We start from the raw sequence: 19,909 nt of genomic DNA, 5'->3' as shown, positions 1-19,909 counted from the left end.
TGGGCTCATGCACGCTCCTATTTTATTAACAACGCTTCTTTTTAAAAAGTAGTTTTACTTGTGGCGCATGCCTGCAGGATGATGCGTTTGGGTGCACCTTAACTGTATTTACTTCACCAGTGCAGAGCACCGGGGTTAGCTCCCACCTGTAGAGTTAAACATTCACTTTAGCATTGTTCAATCTTTCCAAACAGGAAAATATTTTACGAGCGTAGTATTTAAAACCACATTTAGAAGTCCTGGAAATACATTTATTGCGTACAAATGTTTCTGCGTTGCGCACATGAATATAAAAGGGTTGAGAAAGATGAGCAACAGCCTGTGGGTGTCCGGGCTGGTGGGATCCTGGTTTTGAAGCAAGGTCACAGTGAGGACGGCTCTTCAACCTTTCTGTTCCAGCAGCTTCTGTTGTGTCAACATGACAATCTCCTCCATCACTTCGGGCTTCAAGATGTCCTTGACCTACAGAGACATGGTGTAACATTTAAATGATACGCATTTCACACGAATATACAGTACACGTTTAGAAAAATCAATCATATTGCCTGATATTGTCTGGGAAATTAAATTTGTCTGTTTACACGGTGAAGTCTGAGCAAAGCATTCTGGGAAAACAAATATAGTTCCAAGTATTAAGTGAAAAATAATGCTGCATAAAAGATCAATAATGTCAAAGAAAACATGATACTGGTTCTTGCTATTCGAAATTAAGAGGTAAATCTCTTGAAGAGACACAGTTTCAGCCATTATAGGAACTTTTCTTCAGGATAACGATTATTATCGTTTCCATACATGCGTTCTCCAGTTTGACCACTAGATGGCACCGTGCCGCAAAGGAAAAAAGTAGTATTTTCTTAACAATTGCTTTCCACTTATTAAGATAAAGTGGTAAATTACAGAGTAAACGCATGTGCCGTAAAACCCTGCAAAGTACTGACTTGTAAAGTAAATGCTAGTTAAATCAAAATATTGTGCTTCACACCTGGTGTTGAAGTGAGGATTCAAAGCAATACAGGACACTGGTGTCGTACAAAAGGACCTTGTGAGCAGCCAAAGCCATTATGCAGTTTCTTAGCCGTGAAATCACCTCTCGATCTGACAAATTAACAGGCTGGAAGGACAGAAACCAGATGCAAAAGTAGACAAGCGTTACAATTTTTAAGCGGCACAATATCACTAAACAGGTGTTCCTAACGGCAGATAAATTATATAAAGAATGCATATATTGTAAAAAAGAAACAATGAAGTGCTGCTGAAGCGATTATTTTCTTACTTCAAGGCTGGTGTAAAAGCCCCCAGCCTCTTCCTCCTGTTGTTCCGGTGTGGGATACAACCAAACAAAGCCATTATTCGCAAGGATAATGGATGCACCACATGGAAGGTTGTGAAAATGGGTTTTCTGCCTCTTGATCAGAGAAGGAGAAACCTGCACCAGCACTCCTTGGCCCAGCTATTACAGAACGCATAAGCAAGACATCACAGCAGGAAAAACAACATCCACTTTATATTAGGCAAAAAAAAAAATTTAGAATGCACTTTATAACCATAATAGCTATTAAATTATTAACTTACTTTGCCATACTTTAAACTACGGGTGTGAAGTGACAGAGCTCCATCAGAGAAGACAGACTGCACTTCTGCCTAAGTGTAAAAGATAAAAGTTGTAAGTAGATGTCAACTGGAAATGGAAAGATGGGTAACCCAAATAGAGATGAACTGAATTACACTGATGAGATCACCCTCGTGAAGATACTCTCTCATGGTGAGCTCATCTTCTGCTGATCTTCTCCTCTAAAAGAGGAAAAAAATGCACATTTCACACCATAAATAAAACATGGCCTTGGACATGTTTCCACCTCCTGCAGGATGACAGAACAAGCACCTCACCAGTTCTCCTCCAGGCAGGTTGACAGCAGACAACAGGAGGACAGAGTCCAGCCGAGAGTTGGTCTCCACCTTCCATCGTTTCTGCTGCACCTGCAAACATGTAAAAGAGAACAAAACTCTTAATTAGATCATGATTTTAAAGAGTTATCACAAACCAAAGAGCTTCTTACTTCAGTGATTCTTCCAACCACCACATCTCCAACCTCACCATTGAATCTGCAAGTCAATGACACATCAACAACACAGTAAGAACACAACTACTGCAAAAGCAACTGTTCAGAAAAAAGCTTAAACTCACATACCTGGTCTTTAGAGGTTTGACACAGATTAACTTGTCTACTCTCTCCACCTCTCCAGCCACTGAAGCAGTCAGTTTGTCTTCGTCAACATAGGTGCCATGGCCCCTAGGGATTGGCAATTAATACAGGAATAACTTATGTGGAAAACTGAAAAGACGAACAAGACAACTGATGATCATCGCGCTATCCTTAGAGACAATTAAAGGGATACTTTATAGATCAATTAATAGTAGGGTGAAATACATGTCTTCGGGCTACAACAGGCAGTGAATCGTCATTTACCTCATGAATCCTGTGTCTGATGTGATAATGTCGCCAGGCACCACCAAATCCTTTCTGCCCTTTCCATAAATAGACATAGATCCTTGTTTTTGAATAGTTGGTAATCTCATTTCAGCGGCCATGCTTCTTCTTTCGCTCCTGCGTCTTCTTCTATTGTTCTCTATGCGCGTATCCAGGCCATCGTAAGCGTTTGGCGCCCCCTTCTGACATGTTGTTTCTATTATGTTTAGGTTAATTTAATAAACTAAGGCCCAGAAACATCTATTTATAAAAATGTACTTACAATACTTTGATATTATTTATACACTATTATACTTAAATCGTAAAAAATAATTGTTCTTTGTTTAGTTGCCAGTTTATCCATATCATATTGAACAGCCGTCGTCTGCCACCTGCTGGTAAAAATGAGTATTACAACGTCAACAAATTTCATCTCCAACTTTTTCTTCGTACGTTGCCCCTTAATTATCAGAATTACACGGATGGGGAAGGATAAAACCGATATAAAGGATATTTTTTATCCATTTTAATGTCGCTGCCTATGTGGCTTTCTCATTTGCGAGTTTCCGCCTGCGTTTCTTATTTTCAACACTGGGTGTCGCTGTCTGCCCACCGGGGCTCCACTATAACGACTTCGCCGCGGTCAACGGGGAGGTGACGTCAGATGTCAACACCGCGCAAGGGCCACGTCCTGGCCAATCAGCTTCGAGTACAACAGACCCTCGGAAAGATGGCGTCGGCGACGCGGACCGGAGTTACCACCGGAGACTCTACCGCTGCTGAACACCGCTGGTGTAGGCACCGTAGGAATTGACAGGGAGACGGGACGGGAGATAATTGGCCCCCTTGTCATTCGTCGTCCGTTGTTTGCCACCTCGGGGCGTACTCGTTGGCCGTGTGGGGTTTGTTTTCGGTTCGTAGTTGCCTCGGACTGCCCATTAGCTCCAAGTTGGAAAGCCGATGCTAGCCCACGGCTAGCGTTGAATCCCCGCTGGCTGCTGGCATTTTCCTGCACGCCACCAATGGAATAATAGCATTCCCACTATACCTCCGGAATACTACGCACCTACGCAAACTTTAACTCGGGCAGTCGCCATGTCTCAGTCGGATTAAAATACTTTATCGGAGTAAGGGGCAACGTCGACCTGGCATTGCGACACTGTTTGCGTGTGGACGCGGAGCGAGTTAGCCGTCATGTATTTTCTAACCGGCTGGCCCCGGAGGCTGCTGTGTCCGCTGAGGAGTGAAGAGGAGCCCTTCCACATCCAGCCCAGCTCCCAGAGGTTCTACTTCGTCGTGTTATCAGAGACGCAACTCAGCATTTGGTACAGCCGGGTAAGCCGAATCACCAGTTGCAGTTCTGCCCCCCCTTCCCTTCTCAGCTGTCCGGACACAAACAAAGCGAAAGGTGGAATTAGAGCTCTGCATCACTTTATTAGAGCTTGAATCGTCCCACCCTCATTTATTGTCACTTAAAAGCTGCAGCGTTACCCTGCAAGCTAGCGGGCTGTAGCTCGTAAACAACAGGGGGAGAATGTCTTATTTCTGACAGACATTCTGCAGGTCTATTGGAGAGACAGGTGGTATTGTTATTATGGGATGAGTGAATGAATACATCCGCATACGTGTGATTGGTACGAGGCCTTTGGACGTTAGTCGTGGAAAATAATGATGCATATTTAACTCAAGCAGGCCTCGTTTAGTTAAGAGTTCCGAGGCAGTTGGCACTTTTCTTGCAGTTTAAATGCAAATAAGTTGCCGACTATTTGAGAGGGTGTCGTGATTGTAATGGTGTTGGTGGGGCTTTCAGAGCAGAGGTCAAAGGTCAAATCATTATCCACCCAGGATTCCCAGTGGTGAAAGCAGATAGTCACTATTTTGTGCTCTGATCTGTCAGACAGCAGCTCAGCATTAATCCACATGTTAAATGGTTTATGCCACATCCTGTATCACTTGCCTATTGGATCCTAATTCTGCATTTGCAGTCGGATATTACAGAAAGAGCAGGAAAAACGGGGACTTTTCTACATGCAGGGGGGGGGTTGCGTAACAAAAGGGACACTCGCACCCTGCGCTCTCGTTACAGCCTTAGTATAGAGTTACTTAAAGCATTTGACTGCATTTGCTACGCGATCATTCAATTTTAAAGCGCGGCAGCCATTTTTTCCCCTTACAGCAGCACCGGTCATGTTCCCAGGAGCAGCGACCTTGTCCGTGCAGCCGGGGCATAAATAAGCTATTGATAACCTAAAGTTGGGAGCATTGTTTCTTATTTACCGTAGCCATCGCAACAATGGATGGGGGTCATGGCCGAGTTCCTGCGACCTCTGCAGGATGTGACCCTGTTCCTTCCCTTCTTTCTTAAGTATTTGCCCTGCCTATATCGCTGAAGCATCCTGGAAGGGGACGTTTCTGCCGGAGCAAAGTTTTCCTCCTGGAGCGCACCTTTATATCTTTTGTTTCCTTATATTCATATACTGCATGATTAAAGACGTTATATTGGCTCTCACTGCAGTGCCACTAGTTATGGTATAAGGTTTTGGGGTGCTTTGAGGTGACTAAATCCATTTCAATCTGCCAGATTGGGATTGAACGCACATATTTCTGCCGCTGGGTCAGTTCTCTTTAATCCCCTCTATTCTCAGCCTCGACTACCCTGACAGTTATTTAATCTGGGCCTCACAGTCGTTTTAGCTCCTAATCCCGGTGTTTTGGTGCCCTTTCACTGCACCCTGCTTTGCTTGTCGAAGAATAGATCGATGGAGTTGGTCAGTGCATGCCAGGTTTTGTTTTCCTGCCTTTTTTTTTAACAGTTAGCATTTATTTTTGGGGGAAAAACGGTCTTTTTCTCGAACAAGAGCAGCTTGAGTGAGTCGTCCTCATTAAACGGTCCAAACTAGAACATTCCCAGGCATACGGCAGACACCACTTATAGTGTTGTCTCGGCATCGTCTGAGCTTTATGGGTTTGATATTTCTAACACAAGCGGCTGTAAATGATCTTTCAGATTGGATTTTACCCAGTGTCACTAATGGGGCTTTGCCAGAGCAGTCAGAACCTTCCTGTCATCAGTATTAGCATTTCACTGCTCTGACCATTGAATTTATCCTTTAAATGAACTGTAGTGGAGCTACTTAGTGATTCAAGGCAGCAGCAAATCCAGGGCAGCCGCCTCAGGCACAGTCGAGTAACAAGGGGATTTTGTTTGCTAATGTTTTTGTGATATGATGAGCTACATATGATAAGAATGAGCTATTTCAGAGCTGTTAATGATTTACATAATGTTAATGTATCAGTTTTGACTCAAGCAACATCCTCGATCCAGCAGAACCTAACTTCATCCAGCTTTTTAATGTGACCTCTCTGCAGTTTGAAGTGCTCATTTTCTTTCCCATATCTTTTTTTCATCAAATCCACAGCCCAGTGTTTTGATAGTCAGCTATATCGAGTCTGCGAAGGCGGCGGCCCAGTTTGGTTTCTACCAGAAAGCAGAATGGAAACCCGACGACTCCATGATAGCTGTAGCGGTAAGCACACTCCAATCTTCCACCTTCCGTAATTTGATTAGCTTCCAGCTGAAAAGTGTCCTTGTCTCTCATCCGCCGCTGACATATTACCAGAATTAGCACGACTCAAATCCGTTAGCTGCTCTGAAATCATCCAAAATGAAAATAAGCCACATTTCTGAACGGTTCCAGCCTCTGTGACGTTAGGCTTTGTGTGGTTACATGTGTTTGTCTTTCCCCCGTCCAACACTTTTTCATCCATAATAATGTTTTCCATTATAATCCCTCCACTCAAACACATCACGCAGCCAACCGACCAACACAAAAGCTATTTATCGGGATACTTTTGTCCCAGTAAACCACAGCGACAGCCCTCTGTGGAGCTGCACTCAACCACAGCAGAATGAGCAGCACCAGCGTTGGAGGTGAACGTGCAGCTGCACTTTCCTCCACGGCAGAGTTTGTCCTAGTTTTTGCTGTTATGCTGAGCACCAGATATGGGGAAGGTGGTCCCGTGGCAATAGCAGCGGGGCTGTAACGCAGAGTTAAAGCCCCCAATGTTGGAATTTTAGGTGCAGTTAAACAGGTCGTAGTAGAGAGGTGCTTTAGGCACATTCTTCTGTAGCTAATGTCCAACTGTTGAATGTTTAAGAACAGACCCCGGGTATTAAAACCCTCAGACGCCCAGACATTGAGCCTTTGCAGACTACAGAGAGGGGAAAAGATGGTGTTAACATGCAAAAACATGTCTGGGCCAGATAAAGTCACTGCACACACTGCACCTTATCTGCTCTTCGCTCTGGACGGGGAGTTTTGGCGTTGCTCTGCAGCCAGCTGTGATTTATTCTGAAACCGCGGCAGGTAAAACCTGCTTTTGTGTGTGATCGCTAAGGGATGAATAAATGTCACTCTCGGTTTCACAGATCGATGCACATTTATCCGAAAGAGACGAGGACTTTCAAGTAAATCTGAAAATGTTCCATCGCAATGTTTATTCCTGTCTGTTGACCCAGGCTTCTGCAATAAAACTCCCCCCATATAATATGCAAATGATCAGCCCACAAAGCTTAAAAGACACCATTTTAAAAATTCATGTTCATTTCCATGGAGATAAACTGGCTCAGCCCGAGCCAGCGTGCTTTAGGATGTGAACCCACACGATACTATTGATTCTGTTTCAGCCCAGGTTTTTCCTCCACAGAATCGTGAAACAGCTCTTGAGTTACCCGACTGTCTCTAACCACTCCTGAGACGTCGATCACTCTGCCATTTACAGTCAGCTGCCTGGTTCAGCGTTGTGCAAGCATGGAACTGAAACCGCTTTCAAGCGTAATCGACTGCCAACCACAGCCTGTGTGTGTTTCTGCTGTCCTGCTTTCAGTCACTAGAACCAGAGTTAAACTGAGTTAGACTGAGGCGGGTGTTGAGCTGATTCTTCATATGCTCGTGGGTGTGCTCGGTGTCCCTGAAGGCAGCGTGGATGCATGCCACTCGTTATTTTCAGCAGTAACCGTCCCTTTCTGTTAACCGACGCCTGTATTCAGGACTGTGAAGCGGTCGGCACAGAGAGGAAGCAGCTGCTGGGTTAAATGTACCGAATCAGGCCGAGGGTGGAACTAAAACACTCTTTATTATCAGAGAGTCTGTTCAGATTAAATGTATGATGTGAGAACTATTTCAGTTATGTTATCATCGTTGCTGGTTTGGAAATTTGAAACCAGAAAGAAAACTTGGTTCCGTCTCATTTAAAGACAAGACGTTGTGAATCTGGACAGCTGGGCGCACGTCAACGGCTGCAAAGGTAGCGGCGTGAAGTCAGCAGACGAGTCAATCAGCTCCCCGAGGTTGTGTCATCACCGGCGTGCAAAGGACGAGGAGAGCGGTCGGTGCATCAGGGTCCGCTGTGCTTTGCTGTGTGGCTTCTGAGTCCATCGAGCAGCCTCCACGAGCTGCCTGCAGTCGCTCTCTAAATATTCTTTCCTCCCTGCTGCTCATTGAAGACAAAGGCCACGTGCACGAGGGCTGTGAATATGTCTGGAAAAGCGTTGTTTGGGTTCAAGGCCCACCCAGCCAAACACAACAGGGAGCAGGTGGAGGAGGAAAACACGGGCCAGGCTGGTGACCTCCCTCCCTGGACTCCACACACGAGGACGAGGACTTTTGTTAGAAAAGTGTGCATTCAGGGAGGCAGCATACCTTTGTCCGAACCAAACGACCTTGGAAACCGGCAGAGGAAGCTATTCATTCACATATTTCGTGCATGAAGTATTAATTTATTTTGTTTCCATCCAAGAACAAAGGGGCTATGATGAAGTTTCTGGAGCTTAATACTCTCTGCAGTAGTTTAATTATAGACTGGACAAACTTGCAGGAGCCATGAACTGCACAATAGTGGCCTGCACTGGCCAGGCAGCAGCCCTCATTTCAACTAGCAACTGTTTCCCAGATGTTTGGCTGCTCGCGCCGCCTGCAGACCTCGAGGCTCACGTAATCTCCCTCCCAAACCGTGGCTAAGACTATCTTTAGTCACGTCTCTACATCCCAGCGTTTGGGAGAAATGGTTTAGGCCACTGCAGGGGTGGGATAGACGGGATTTTAAATGTGGCGGCGTTCAATAAAGTGTTTTTTCTTTCTTTTCTTTTTTTAAACAGGAAATACTTTTTTTTCCCAAGGATACTGTTTAACTCCTCTTGTGTGTGTGTGTGTTTTGGGCTCTGTCCTAGACCAGAATGTTCCCTCTGGTTTTGTGCTCTCACTCAGCCATACTCTGGAAAGATTTTTTTTTTGTACTCTCATGTGTAGAAACTACTTATTTATATTATCGTCTTTGGAAAATGCTGCAGAAGGAATACACACACACACACACATACCTTGATTGCAGCTTTAATCGGGTCGATTGACCTGATTATCTCATTGATCTGTCTCCTCATGACTTTATATTTGCGTGTGTGATCTAACCCAGTTTACACAGGATGCGTCTCAGTTGTTGTTTCTTTTCACACATCTGATAAGATGAGCTTCAAACACACTCATGGTCCTGTGAAAAGCTCTTTTCATGCGTCTAGTGTGATGGAACTGCAGATGAAAGGGAGAGACACTACAGGCGTTTAGCATAAATCACCAAATTGTTTCCCGCCCCTCCCCCCTCTGAGGTTTATTACCTTCCTTTTGTAATTTCCATGCTTTGAAATACAGTAAGGCCAGTAATATTCCTATGCCCCTCTGGGGTAGAAGCCTTGTCTGGGAATGTGAACGCGTCGGATCAAGCATTATGACGTGATCCCTCCATCTTAGAAGAAACATTCATGCTAAGATCATTCACACCATCTGTTCTTCCACTCAGGTTTAAACATTTTTGCAACACTTTCTCTTCCTCTGCCACCTGCACAGTGAGCCACGACAGCATATATGAAGCACTTTTATGTAATGACAGGTCTCCTCTGTTTTCAGACCGCCAAAGGCTACATCCTTTTGTTTGATGTGCTGGGCGGAGGGGGTGACAAATACCTCTACGAGCCTGTCTATCCGAGGTGAGTGCAGCACACATTCAAACTCATTTGGCAGGGGAGGAAATGAAAATGCTAGCCGGACTTCCTTTACATTATGACATAAGTAGTGTTTTGCTCGTTTTTAGGACCACAGCATTGCAGTGAAGCCAACATTTGCAGAGCTGTTTGCACATTTTCCACCTCTTGGTTTTTGTTGTCTGCTGCTGTTTGTGCTTGAATTTGAGTGCCGGGGTTCTCATAACATTGTGAAGCTCTCTGAGCTTCGTTAGCAACTAGCTAACGGTCAAACAGTATTATTACATTAGAAAACAAAGCAACATGTGTTTGTGGTTATAAGATTGATGCAGGCAGTAGCCCCAGAGCGTTTCACTTTAAAACCACAGAGCTCGTCATATATGAGATGGCTTTTAAAACAGCCCCTGTAGTGGAGCGGATGGAGCTGTGCACCCAGGGGTGACTGTGCTTTCCCAGCTCAATTTTAGGTGTGCACATGTTGCATTCTTAGGCAGAATACCAGCCGAGATCCGGGCAGGTCTGTGCATGCGGAGTGGTGGTTTTTAAGCAACATATACCTGACACTGACCTCTATATTTATATTATGACTTTGCATTCACACAGAGGAAGCACCCGTGTAAAAGTGACCCCGGGGTATAAGGAAGAGCAATGTGCCCCCGCACTGTCATTAGAGATGAAGAAACCTGTGGACCTGGAGGCCCCCATCACCTGGTAGAGTGAAGTTTTTATTGCACTTGTATTATCTCCGTTTTATCTGAGTGTCTTAACTCTCCCTCAGGGATCATGAAAACACAAGAGTAACAGCACAGTCACGTTGCCTGTATTCACCCCTCTGTCTCTACGTGTAGTGTACACTGACCTTTGATAATATTTACATTACACAGAAGGATGTTGAAAGAATTTCACCATCTACTGAGCTTTAGACTCGCTGACCTCGGTGAAAACTCTGTGAAACTGCGAGATCACGAGAGGCTTCTTAACACTTGTCACTTGACAAAGTTGAGGAAGTCGCGAACCTGCCGCCATCCGATGATCCGCGGGGATGACGATTAGCGGCGGATCGTGCCCTTTAATTTTCTTAACGTTAATGCTGCGGTGGTGTCTGTTTCTCTTCAGTCACTGCATTAATGGATTGATGCATTTCTCTGTAAAACACCTCGCCACCTCACTTTGACTCATGTCTGTGGAGACAGTGGGCGCCCACAGCTTTATGACTGATCCTGTGTAGGCCCTGTTAAGCTTAATACGCCTCGTGTTGACAGACTATCTTGTCTTTTTGTTCCTCAAAAGCTTGTTTTGGTTTTTGGTTTCCGTGATCTCCAGAAAACCGTTCTAGCAATGCAGAGACAATAAAAAGATTGTGTCCTTGTTTATTTCTTGTAATCATGCAGTAATTGCTAATCACTTCCTGTATGCCTCTCTTCTCCTCTAAGAAGCACGTCCCACCGTCCCCGCGCGTGCCATCTTTGATTGCTGAGCGTTACAAGCTGTCACTCTGCTTTTGTTTGTCTGTAGCGCCTCGTCCATCCATCACATCTCCCGATCTGCAGTGACAGAGATGACAGGGTAGTCGCCTGACCGACAGTGCGTTCGTTGGCATTTGATCATTTGTGCGTGTCTCCTGCTGATAAGCGACAGGAGCCGCTGCCTCCTACACACACAATGTCCTCTCGCGCTTGGTATTGTTTCATTTCTGTCCGATTTGGATGGTTTTTCAGTTATGACAGGATCCAGTGTTAGACAGAAGACAATGAAGTGCTTTTCACACAGACAAGCACACCCTTGTATGGGGGAGACACTTTAGATTTAGCCTATGTGGGCGAATCACAGCGGTCCAGTGGGAGTTTTGAGTGTCCCTCATACTGCACAGCTCACTATTCCAACCATTCAATCTCATCCCCCCCCTCCCTTCAAGTCTGCAGACCCTCCATGAGGACTTACTGGTGTGCACCACAGACGGTTACCTCCATGTGCTGCATTGGGATGGGATGGGCACCAACGGACGGAAGGCCATCTGCCTCACTACAATCCCCTTCTCATTGGACCTCCAGTCTGCGCGAGGTCAGGAAAGACTTGACTGAGTTTGCATTGACTCTGAGTCATCTAATAAAATAAACGAGACACATCCTTGTGTGTGTGTGCTGCACAGGTGGACCATCCTTGGATTTGGAGGGCGCGTACATCTGCTGTATGGAGTACTGCGTGACTCTGGACGGCTTTGCTGTCATTCTGAGTGACGGACGCCTGGGCTTCATCACACCGCTCAGCAACACCATCACAGCCGATGTAAGAACACGCACACATTTCATCGATCCGGCGGCGTTTAATAGGGCAAAAGTTAGATAAATGGCTGTTTTTAAGGGGAGCTACAAGTGCCATTCTCTACTGACCTACACCTAATGTCATGACCACATTCATTAAGTAATGACAGCTTCTTGTGTGGGTGCAGCAGCTGCAGGGCGTCTGGGCGGCAGATGTGACCGACGGTACCTGCGTGGCTGTCAACAACAAATACAGGCTGATGGCCTTTGGCTGCGCCAGGTGAGCTTATTCCGCTGTGATGTGACGGAAACCTGGGCATGTGCTGGCAGCGTTTGTTGTGTGTCCAGTGTGAGAACCTGTGGGTTTTTGTTTGCTAACACCTGCCTAGTGTGTGCTCGTGTAATCCGGCAGGTTGGCAGGAATTTCGCTTCCTCTCCTTCCATTTCTACTTCTTTATATTTTTCTGTTTTTTCTTCACAAATGCGATTTTGCACATTCTTTAATTCCTTTTTGAGTTGACAGCAGAGGGATGGAAAAGAAAAGATTTCCGCTTGTTTTATTCAGCCCCACAGACACACACACACACACACACACATGACCTTGGTGGTGGTGAGGAGCTGTACCTGCATGTATCCACCCGCACCGACGTGTAGATACTGAAGTTGCTGACAGCACGAAAGTGTAGAGGTTTCATTTTGATGAGCAGATGAATTGTGTTTCAGCAGGATGCTGAGCTGACTTAAGAAGTGTTTATGATTATTGTTGTTCCCAACCTTTCCGATGTTAATAAATGTTTTTTATTGCAGTGGCTCAGTTCTGGTGTACATGATAGACACCACAACAGGATCCATGCAGCTTTCTCACAAACTGGAACTCACCCCAAAACACTACCCAGGTATCACCCATAATGCTCTTAATAGCACTGTTTTACCCCTGAATACCCTTTTCCCCTGAATCCGTGACGCCCCCTAGTGGCAGAATGGCCATTTTCTAACCTATTGGACCATATTGTGCTAAATAGATTGATTTTTCTGTATCAAACAGTGTCACAAATCAATAATCCAATTAAAGGGCCAAGATCATTTCACCATTTATGAAGTTTATAATAATCACTTCCTTTGCGTTGTTACAGATATCTATAACAAGACTGGCCCTGTGAAGCTGATCCGCTGGTCACCTGACTACAGCGTTGCCATGGTTACATGGGAGTGCGGCGGGCTGTCGCTATGGAGTGTTTTTGGAGCTCACCTCATCTGCACTCTGGGAGAGGACTTTGCGTAGGTGGACATGAAAAAATCACACGATGAGCTGGTTCACGCTTCATTTTTTTAGGGTTTTTTTTAGATTTTTCTCTTTGTATCCTCAGGTATCGTTCTGATGGTACCAAGAAGGAACCTATTAAAATCAGCTCTATGGTAATAGATGGTTTAAAATAAAGAAATGCATGTAAATCACATCGTCTGTATTTTCATTGAAAGTATATTCTTTCCAGAGCTGGGGTGCAGAAGGTTACCATCTATGGGTTCTCCCGAACAAACAGGAGAGGAGAAGACAGGAAGAGCAGCAAGAGGAAGACACGGTCTCTTCTCAGTCCTTCCTGCAGTCCGGAATACTGCAGTTCCACTTCATCAAGAGTGCCCTGACAGTTAACCCCTGCACAGTGAGAGGATATAATAGCAGTTTTGTGTCTGCATCCACCCGTGACACACACCAACCCAAGTGATCACGTCCGTTTGTTCTCCTCTCGCCACTCTTCAGAGTAACCAGGAACAGGTGCTGCTACATGGCGAAGACCGCCTCTACCTGACCTGCGGCGACGCCACGCCGGTCAGCGGCGCATCAGACACTCACTCGTACACACACGTTCATCCACACGACGGCAGCCCGCTACGCCACCCCCCCAGCACCGACTCCTCTCTCTCTCAGGGACTCAGCACTTTACTGGGACACAAACATTGGCATGTGGTCCAGGTAAGGATGCATTTCTGCCTGCATGACATCACGGCCCGACGGTCAGATACTTCATATTCCTAATTATATTTTTGTACCTTCCAGATTCACAGCACATACCTAGAGAGCAACTGGCCAATACGGGTGAGCACAGAAAACAAGAAAGGAGTTTCTAAGTGTTACCGCCTGGTCCAATTGACACAATGTCATGAAAGTTTGGGGTGAAATTACCCTCATATACATTTGACATAGAAGCACAAAGACTGATTTTTGAGTATCCAGAGCTCTAATGTTTACAAGTGAAACTCTCTATGCTGAAAACATACGTGAAACCAGAGTAACCTGAATTTATAAGCGAGATACTTTATTCTTGGATATTTTCTGGTCCATTTACATTGATTTTTTTTAAGTATATGTGTGTGTTTGTGTGCAGTTTGCAGCCATTGACGCAGCGGGCCAGTGCATGGCTGTGGCAGGGAGGCGGGGACTTGCACACTACTCCTTGTTCACAAGGAAATGGAAGCTGTTTGGGAACATCACTCAGGTAAATGACTTTGTAGGGCAGCAGCTGCCAGGATAAATGCCCCCACTGCAGCCGCGAGTGAACGTTTACATTTATTTACAGGAGCAGAACATGACGGTGACGGGAGGTCTTGCTTGGTGGAAGGACTTTGTCATGGTGGCGTGTTACAATTTTATAGATCAGCAAGAACAGGTGAGAATAAAGGAGATCAAAGCACCAAAGCATACGCAATATTGTTCGTAATTCACCTTAAGTTAATTAAAATGCTGAATATCGCCAAATTTCAGAAGTTTGTATGTTGGATTGAATGTTTCTCCATGTTCTTTTGTTAGTATTTCATGCTGTTTCTTTGTCGTCACCAGTTGAGACTGTACCATCGCTCCACCAACCTGGACAATGCCTTTGCCTCAGTCACCAAGTTGCACTCAGACACTCTCCTGCTCAACGTCTTCAGGGACATGGTGATCCTGTTCAGGGCGGACTGCTCCATTTGTCTCTACAGCATCGAGATGAGGAATGAGGGGTAAACGCTTCCCCTGCCCTTTGTGCGCGACAGATCACGCCTTCGTATTACTACAACTGTTTTCTTTTTTATGTTTCCAGTCCGAACCCAACTGCCAGTGTGGAGTTGGTGCAGGAGGTGTCCATGTCTCGCTACATCCCTCACCCAGGACTCGTGGTCTCCGTCACTCTGACCTCTGTGCGCACAGAAACTGGTATCACATTGAAAGCTCCACAGCAGGTACGGGAACAGAACCCCCGCGCTCGCACGCTCGCGTCACCGCATCCTCGTTCAGATGGTTCAACCTACGTCCCATGTGTCCGTCTCAGGCCTGCGTGGCAGAAAGCATCATGTTGAATCTGGCTGGCCAGTTGATCATGCTGCAGAGAGACCGTTCCGGTCCACAGGTACGAGACAAGGAGACACCTGCCAACAACAAGAAGGTGGTGAGACACTGTTGTTCATTTTCCAATGTTTAACACAGTCGTTCATCTACACCGAGGCAAAGTTTCTTTAATATTCCTGTTTTCTTTCTCCTTCAGCTTCCCTTTTGTCCTCCAGTCGTGTTGGCACAGTGTGTGGAGAACGTGTGGACCACCTGTCGCACCAACCGGAAGAAGCGCCACCTCATGGAGGCCTTGTGGTTGTCCTGCGGTGAAGCAGGGATGAAGGTGTGGCTGCCGCTGTTCCCACGGGACCATCGCAAGCCCCACTCCTTCCTCTCCAGACGCATAATGCTGCCCTTCCACATCAACATCTACCCCCTGGCTGTGCTGTTTGAGGACGCCCTGGTGCTGGGGGCCACCAACGAGACTGTGCTTTACGATGGTCTGCAGGGCTCTTCTGAGCCACTTGAGGCGCTGTTCCCCTTCTGCACCGTAGAGAGGACCTCCCAGATCTACCTCCACCACATCCTAAGGCAGCTGCTGGTTCGAAACCTGGGTGAACAGGTACGCAGTGGAACTACAGAAGTCTTGAGATCCTTAATCCTGGTGTCATGTGAATTCTCCCCCCCCTCCTCCTCCTCACAGGCTTTGATGCTGGCTCAGTCATGTGCCTCCCTTCCCTACTTCCCCCATGTCATGGAGCTGATGGTGCACGTCGTACTCGAGGAAGAGGCCACTTCGAGGGAGCCCATCCCGGACCCTCTGCTGCCCACCGTGGCCAAATTCATCACCGAATTCCCCCTGTTTCTGCAGACCATTGTTCACTGTGCCAGAAAGACTGAATATGCCTTGTGGAACTATCTGTTTGCTGCTGTGGGAAACCCCAAAGATCTTTTTGAGGAATGTCTGATGGCTCAGGACCTGGACACAGCAGCCTCCTATCTGATCATTCTCCAGGTGGTGGCTAGAAAAGAAAACTGAAATCTACTTTCCTTTATATATTACTAATAACATTACTTTTTTGGGGGGCTCCTCTGGCAGAACATGGAGGTTCCGGCTGTGAGCAGACAGCACGCCACCCTGCTTTTCAACACAGCACTCGAGGAGGGGAAGTGGGACCTCTGCCGCCATATGATCCGATTCCTTAAAGCCATCGGTTCCGGGGAGGCGGACACTCCACCCCCCACGCCCACCACTCAGGTGAGGAATTTAAATTTCAAAACACGTGCAACGATATTGCGCTTTCTACCAACGACGTTTTTTTTTTTAGGAACCCAGCTCAACCGGAGGTTTTGAGTTCTTCAGAAATCGCAGCATCAGCTTGTCACAGTCTGCAGACTCCATCAGCACGGCCAAGTTCAACCTCCAGAAGACCTTCAGTATGCCTTCTGGACCCTCTGCTAAAGGGTACAAAGACACAGCATCAAGGATGTGCAGAGATTTACCGATGCCGTCACTGTAACACCTCAATGTCTGCATCTCTCCTGAATTCTGGCCCCACAGTCGGGATGGGGAGTGCGCAGAGAACATGTACATCGACATGATGCTGTGGCGCCACGCTCGTCACCTCCTGGAGCAGGTGCGGCTCCGCGACCTGGGATGCTTCTCTGCGCAGCTGGGGTTCGAACTCATAGGCTGGTTGTGCCGCGAGCGAAACCGCGTGGCCCACGTCGACGATTTCGTGTTCGCGTTGAAGAGGCTTCATAAGGATTTCCTCTGGCCTTTCCCCGTCATCCCCGTGGGGAGCCTCAGCTCACCTCTGAAGAACGGCCGCTGTCGCTCAGGTAGGCGCTAAAAAGGCGTGTGTGCGTCAATTTGAAGCAACCAGATCTGGTCCTGACCCACAATTTTGTGCCTATTCAAGTCCTGAGCGCACGACTCTTGAAGTCTCAGTCAGCCGACAGCCTGATCAACAGCGACATGGACACGGGGCCCCCTCAGGCTGCAGCCACCAACCACACCTGGCTGGATGGGATCGGCGAGGGCGCCAAAGACATGGACACGGCGTCATCCGCACACTCCCACCAGCACTCGCCGCAGACGCACGACGCTTTCCTGTCTCTGCTCACCAATAAAGGTGACCGTGCCGGACCAGCCATCCCATCGGGGTCTCCGCCTCTTCCTCCTTTCACGTCTTTATCTCGTCCCCGTAGTGGAGGAGTACAGCGTGGGCTCCGCCACCGACCTGACGGAGACCAGCTCGGTGGTGGACGGCGACTGGACCATGGTTGACGAGAACTCTTCCACGCTGAGCCTGAGCCAGGCCGAGCTGGAGCACATTTCCATGGAGCTGGCCAACAAAGGCCCGCACAAGTCGCAGGTGCAGCTCAGGTGAGACGCCGCCATCGCCGAGCGGTCCTCCTCCGTTCGCCGCGCCCAGCTGGGCCTGAAAGCAGCTGTTTTCTCCCCTTCAGGTATCTCCTCCACGTGTTCACCGAGGCGGGCTGTCTGGAGTGGTGTGTCGTGATCGGTCTGATCCTGCGGGACGCCAGTGTGATAAAGCAGGTGATCGGCTTCTTGGGCAGCCCCGAGGTTCCTCCAGAGACTGTGCAGAGCGTTCGAAGCGGCTTATTGGCCGTGGACACCTGGGCCTCCACTGATTGGTGGGTAATCCAGTCCGGTCGATCCACCGACTGTATCCCGCGTTGTCATGCTGACCTGTTTGTGTCTTCATCTCTTTCAGCCTGGGATATAAACCCTTTCTCAACTTGATCCAGTCCCAGATCCAGCAGCTGATGGACTCCGCGGCCGTCGACCAGCTCCAGCCCGAAGCCTTCCAGCCCTCCAGTCAGAGCTCCAAGCACAGTGGCTCAGACGGGCTGGGAGGCGCTGCAGCGCCACGGACGGAGGACAGCAGAGGAGTCGCAGCCCCGCTGGGTTTAGCCTTGCCTTCCCTCGAGCCTGCGGGAGGTTTTCCCCGTCCCCCGTCGGACGACTGTCCTCCCGAGGAGACGCAGGATCAAGGAGAGGACGAGGGGGCTTACGACTGCACCCTGTCGTGAAGCCCGGACCACAACCTGTGAACGTGGAGCCGAGCGGGAGGAGCAGGGTTGAATAGACTGCGCGTGCCTACACAAAAGGTACTTCTGCAGGGTTTTTTTTAAACTTCTGTCAGTATTATTTACTCCAGATTTGCGCGTTGAGTAGAACCCTGTGGACACAGAGCTGGACGTCACAGCGCAGCCACATATGCTTCAGCCTGGTGGGCCCCTTTTTCCTTCACCCAACCACCCGTCAACCTCTTCATTTGACCATTAGCTTCTGGTGTTCGGAGGCTGTAGACCAGCACATGGAAGCACCGGTCTTTAGTTTTATTCCCAGATTGTGCGTGTGTGTGTGTGTGCGTGTTTGAGCTCAAATCAACTTGCAGCCGGAGAATTCCTCTCGTGCTCTGTCCGAGCGAAAGGCTCCAGCGTTATTTCAACGGCAACAGTTCAAGACTCTGCTCCAAACCAGCTGTCCGCGATGACGCCACGAGGCAGAAATGCAGAAGCAAAACTCCGGTCACGAAGCATTTCCCAGAGGTCTGTCTGGCCTGACAACTGCATTGTGAAGAAGTGTTTCATACTTTCATACCTCATGTGGTTTTAAAACTATTTTGTGATAACCTTTTAATAATAACAGATGACTATTTTTCTATCAAACACGCCGCGTCCTCGCTTTAGTCCATCTGTAGAATAACAAAACGTTGCTCATTGTGTGAGTGGGAGGGGCGTGGCCGACGTTTCTAAGACAGAATCAGGGTTCATGAGGGTTCTGATCGGTACCTCTGTCGATGTATTTTCATCTAAAAAGTCCAAAAGTGTCAGAGAGATCGGAGGGAAGGTTTAAGGCTCCAGTCCTGCAAAGTGCTTTGTGAAGAGCCAAGTTTGTGCTTTTTCCAGCTCTTAATCACACATTTAGATTCAAGGTTCCGTTCAGTTAAACAGTGCGTCGGTATCATTTGAATATGGAAACCCCCCCCCCCCCCCCCCCCTTCCAATGCAACAGTCCTCACACACATCCTGACATTAGACTTCGTGTGCTCCTGTATTTCTGAGTGGAGAGTATTGTGTTGTCACGGCAACTTGCTTCACACCATATTTGTCTTAATTGTAGGAGTCGTCAACCTTGCTGTTATTTATTGGCATTATAACTGAGTTGTAATTATCATTTTTATTACTGACTGCACCCCCCCCCCCCTTAATCAAAACTATGTATTGGCCATAAGCACTAAACGGTTCATCAGTATTATTATGTGCAATGTATTGAAATGTTACTCAGCTTTACTTTTTTTTGCTTTTAGTTAGACCAAATCTTATTTTATGGTAATTGTTCTCATTGTGTCACATCTGAGCTTTTTTCCCCCTCTTTTGATGGACGAATTTGATTTTTAAAGAACGCTAAATCTTGTTGAAATGGCTCCACGGCGCCGCGTCCCCGTGGACCTCCGCGAGGTCACAGCGCCGCAGCTCTTTAAGCTTTATCTCACGTGAAAACAGCACCACCATGAACCAAAGAACGAACATCCAGAGGCCTTCTGTTTTCATCTCACGCCCGTCTGTCAGAGTTCACTCTCAAACAAGAAACTTTCCAAAGGAAATGAATCCTTTTTTTTCTGGGTTTCCTCTCAGTCGCTCCGCCCGTTTCTCCTTTTTCCCAACAGTGATTTCTGAGGCTGGAACAGCAAACATCTTCAATGCAGTGTAAAGAAACTCCTGTACATTTACCTTTTCTACTCATGGCTGGTTTTCTACTTTTCTCCCTTGTACATAAAGACCAATAAATTATTTTTAAAAACGCCTCGTT

The 19,909-nt window shown here is 47.2% G+C and overlaps 2 protein-coding genes across 3 annotated transcripts; one reads left to right on the top strand and one right to left on the bottom strand.

The window, feature by feature from the left end:
- Positions 1–229: 229 nt before the first annotated feature.
- On the bottom strand, positions 230–2,756 carry exosc2 (exosome component 2). The gene is made up of 9 exons (XM_057018263.1): positions 2,469–2,756; positions 2,190–2,291; positions 2,058–2,103; positions 1,888–1,977; positions 1,726–1,791; positions 1,573–1,641; positions 1,274–1,450; positions 983–1,111; positions 230–462 (listed from the first exon to the last, which is right to left on the bottom strand). Exons 1-9 carry the CDS (start codon positions 2,588–2,590, stop codon positions 382–384), a joined length of 882 nt encoding a protein of 293 aa, XP_056874243.1. The 5' UTR covers positions 2,591–2,756; the 3' UTR covers positions 230–381.
- A 367-nt stretch (positions 2,757–3,123) lies between these two features.
- On the top strand, positions 3,124–19,900 carry ric1 (RIC1 homolog, RAB6A GEF complex partner 1). 2 transcript variants are annotated; one of them, XM_057018258.1, is made up of 27 exons: positions 3,124–3,803; positions 5,888–5,995; positions 9,425–9,504; positions 10,102–10,209; positions 11,414–11,559; positions 11,648–11,784; positions 11,948–12,039; positions 12,567–12,655; positions 12,893–13,037; positions 13,127–13,175; positions 13,253–13,420; positions 13,519–13,731; positions 13,816–13,854; positions 14,144–14,254; positions 14,336–14,425; positions 14,596–14,756; positions 14,837–14,975; positions 15,065–15,178; positions 15,278–15,685; positions 15,767–16,078; positions 16,163–16,321; positions 16,392–16,528; positions 16,625–16,905; positions 16,986–17,198; positions 17,275–17,452; positions 17,536–17,724; positions 17,805–19,900. In XM_057018258.1, the coding sequence occupies exons 1-27, from the start codon at positions 3,663–3,665 to the stop codon at positions 18,121–18,123; spliced, it is 4,326 nt and encodes a 1,441-aa protein (XP_056874238.1). In that variant the 5' UTR covers positions 3,124–3,662; the 3' UTR covers positions 18,124–19,900. The 2 variants fall into 2 exon arrangements, with proteins under 2 accessions (XP_056874238.1, XP_056874237.1); XM_057018257.1 differs by having other exon boundaries at positions 3,125–3,803; positions 15,065–15,181.
- Positions 19,901–19,909: the final 9 nt, after the last annotated feature.

Source organism: Takifugu flavidus, chromosome 20, assembly GCF_003711565.1.
Source record: "Takifugu flavidus isolate HTHZ2018 chromosome 20, ASM371156v2, whole genome shotgun sequence".
NCBI lineage: Eukaryota > Metazoa > Chordata > Actinopteri > Tetraodontiformes > Tetraodontidae > Takifugu > Takifugu flavidus.
Note: the sequence above shows the minus strand (reverse complement) of the source record. Positions and strands in the feature narration are given on the sequence as shown.

What these genes read in the sequence shown, in the direction of transcription:
- exosc2 (XM_057018263.1), bottom strand. Translation starts at nt 2,590, where the DNA reads ATGGCCGCTGAAATGAGATTACCAACTATTCAAAAACAAGGATCTATG. An exon ending in GTCAAACCTCTAAAGACCAG is followed by an intron (nt 2,104 to 2,189) that starts GTATGTGAGTTT and finishes ATTGACTTGCAG; the next exon opens with ATTCAATGGTGAGGTTGGAG. An exon ending in GCTTTTACACCAGCCTTGAA is followed by an intron (nt 1,112 to 1,273) that starts GTAAGAAAATAA and finishes CTGTCCTTCCAG; the next exon opens with CCTGTTAATTTGTCAGATCG.
- ric1 (XM_057018257.1), top strand. Translation starts at nt 3,663, where the DNA reads ATGTATTTTCTAACCGGCTGGCCCCGGAGGCTGCTGTGTCCGCTGAGG. An exon ending in GCAACACCATCACAGCCGAT is followed by an intron (nt 11,785 to 11,947) that starts GTAAGAACACGC and finishes GTGTGGGTGCAG; the next exon opens with CAGCTGCAGGGCGTCTGGGC. An exon ending in CCCCCACGCCCACCACTCAG is followed by an intron (nt 16,322 to 16,391) that starts GTGAGGAATTTA and finishes TTTTTTTTTTAG; the next exon opens with GAACCCAGCTCAACCGGAGG.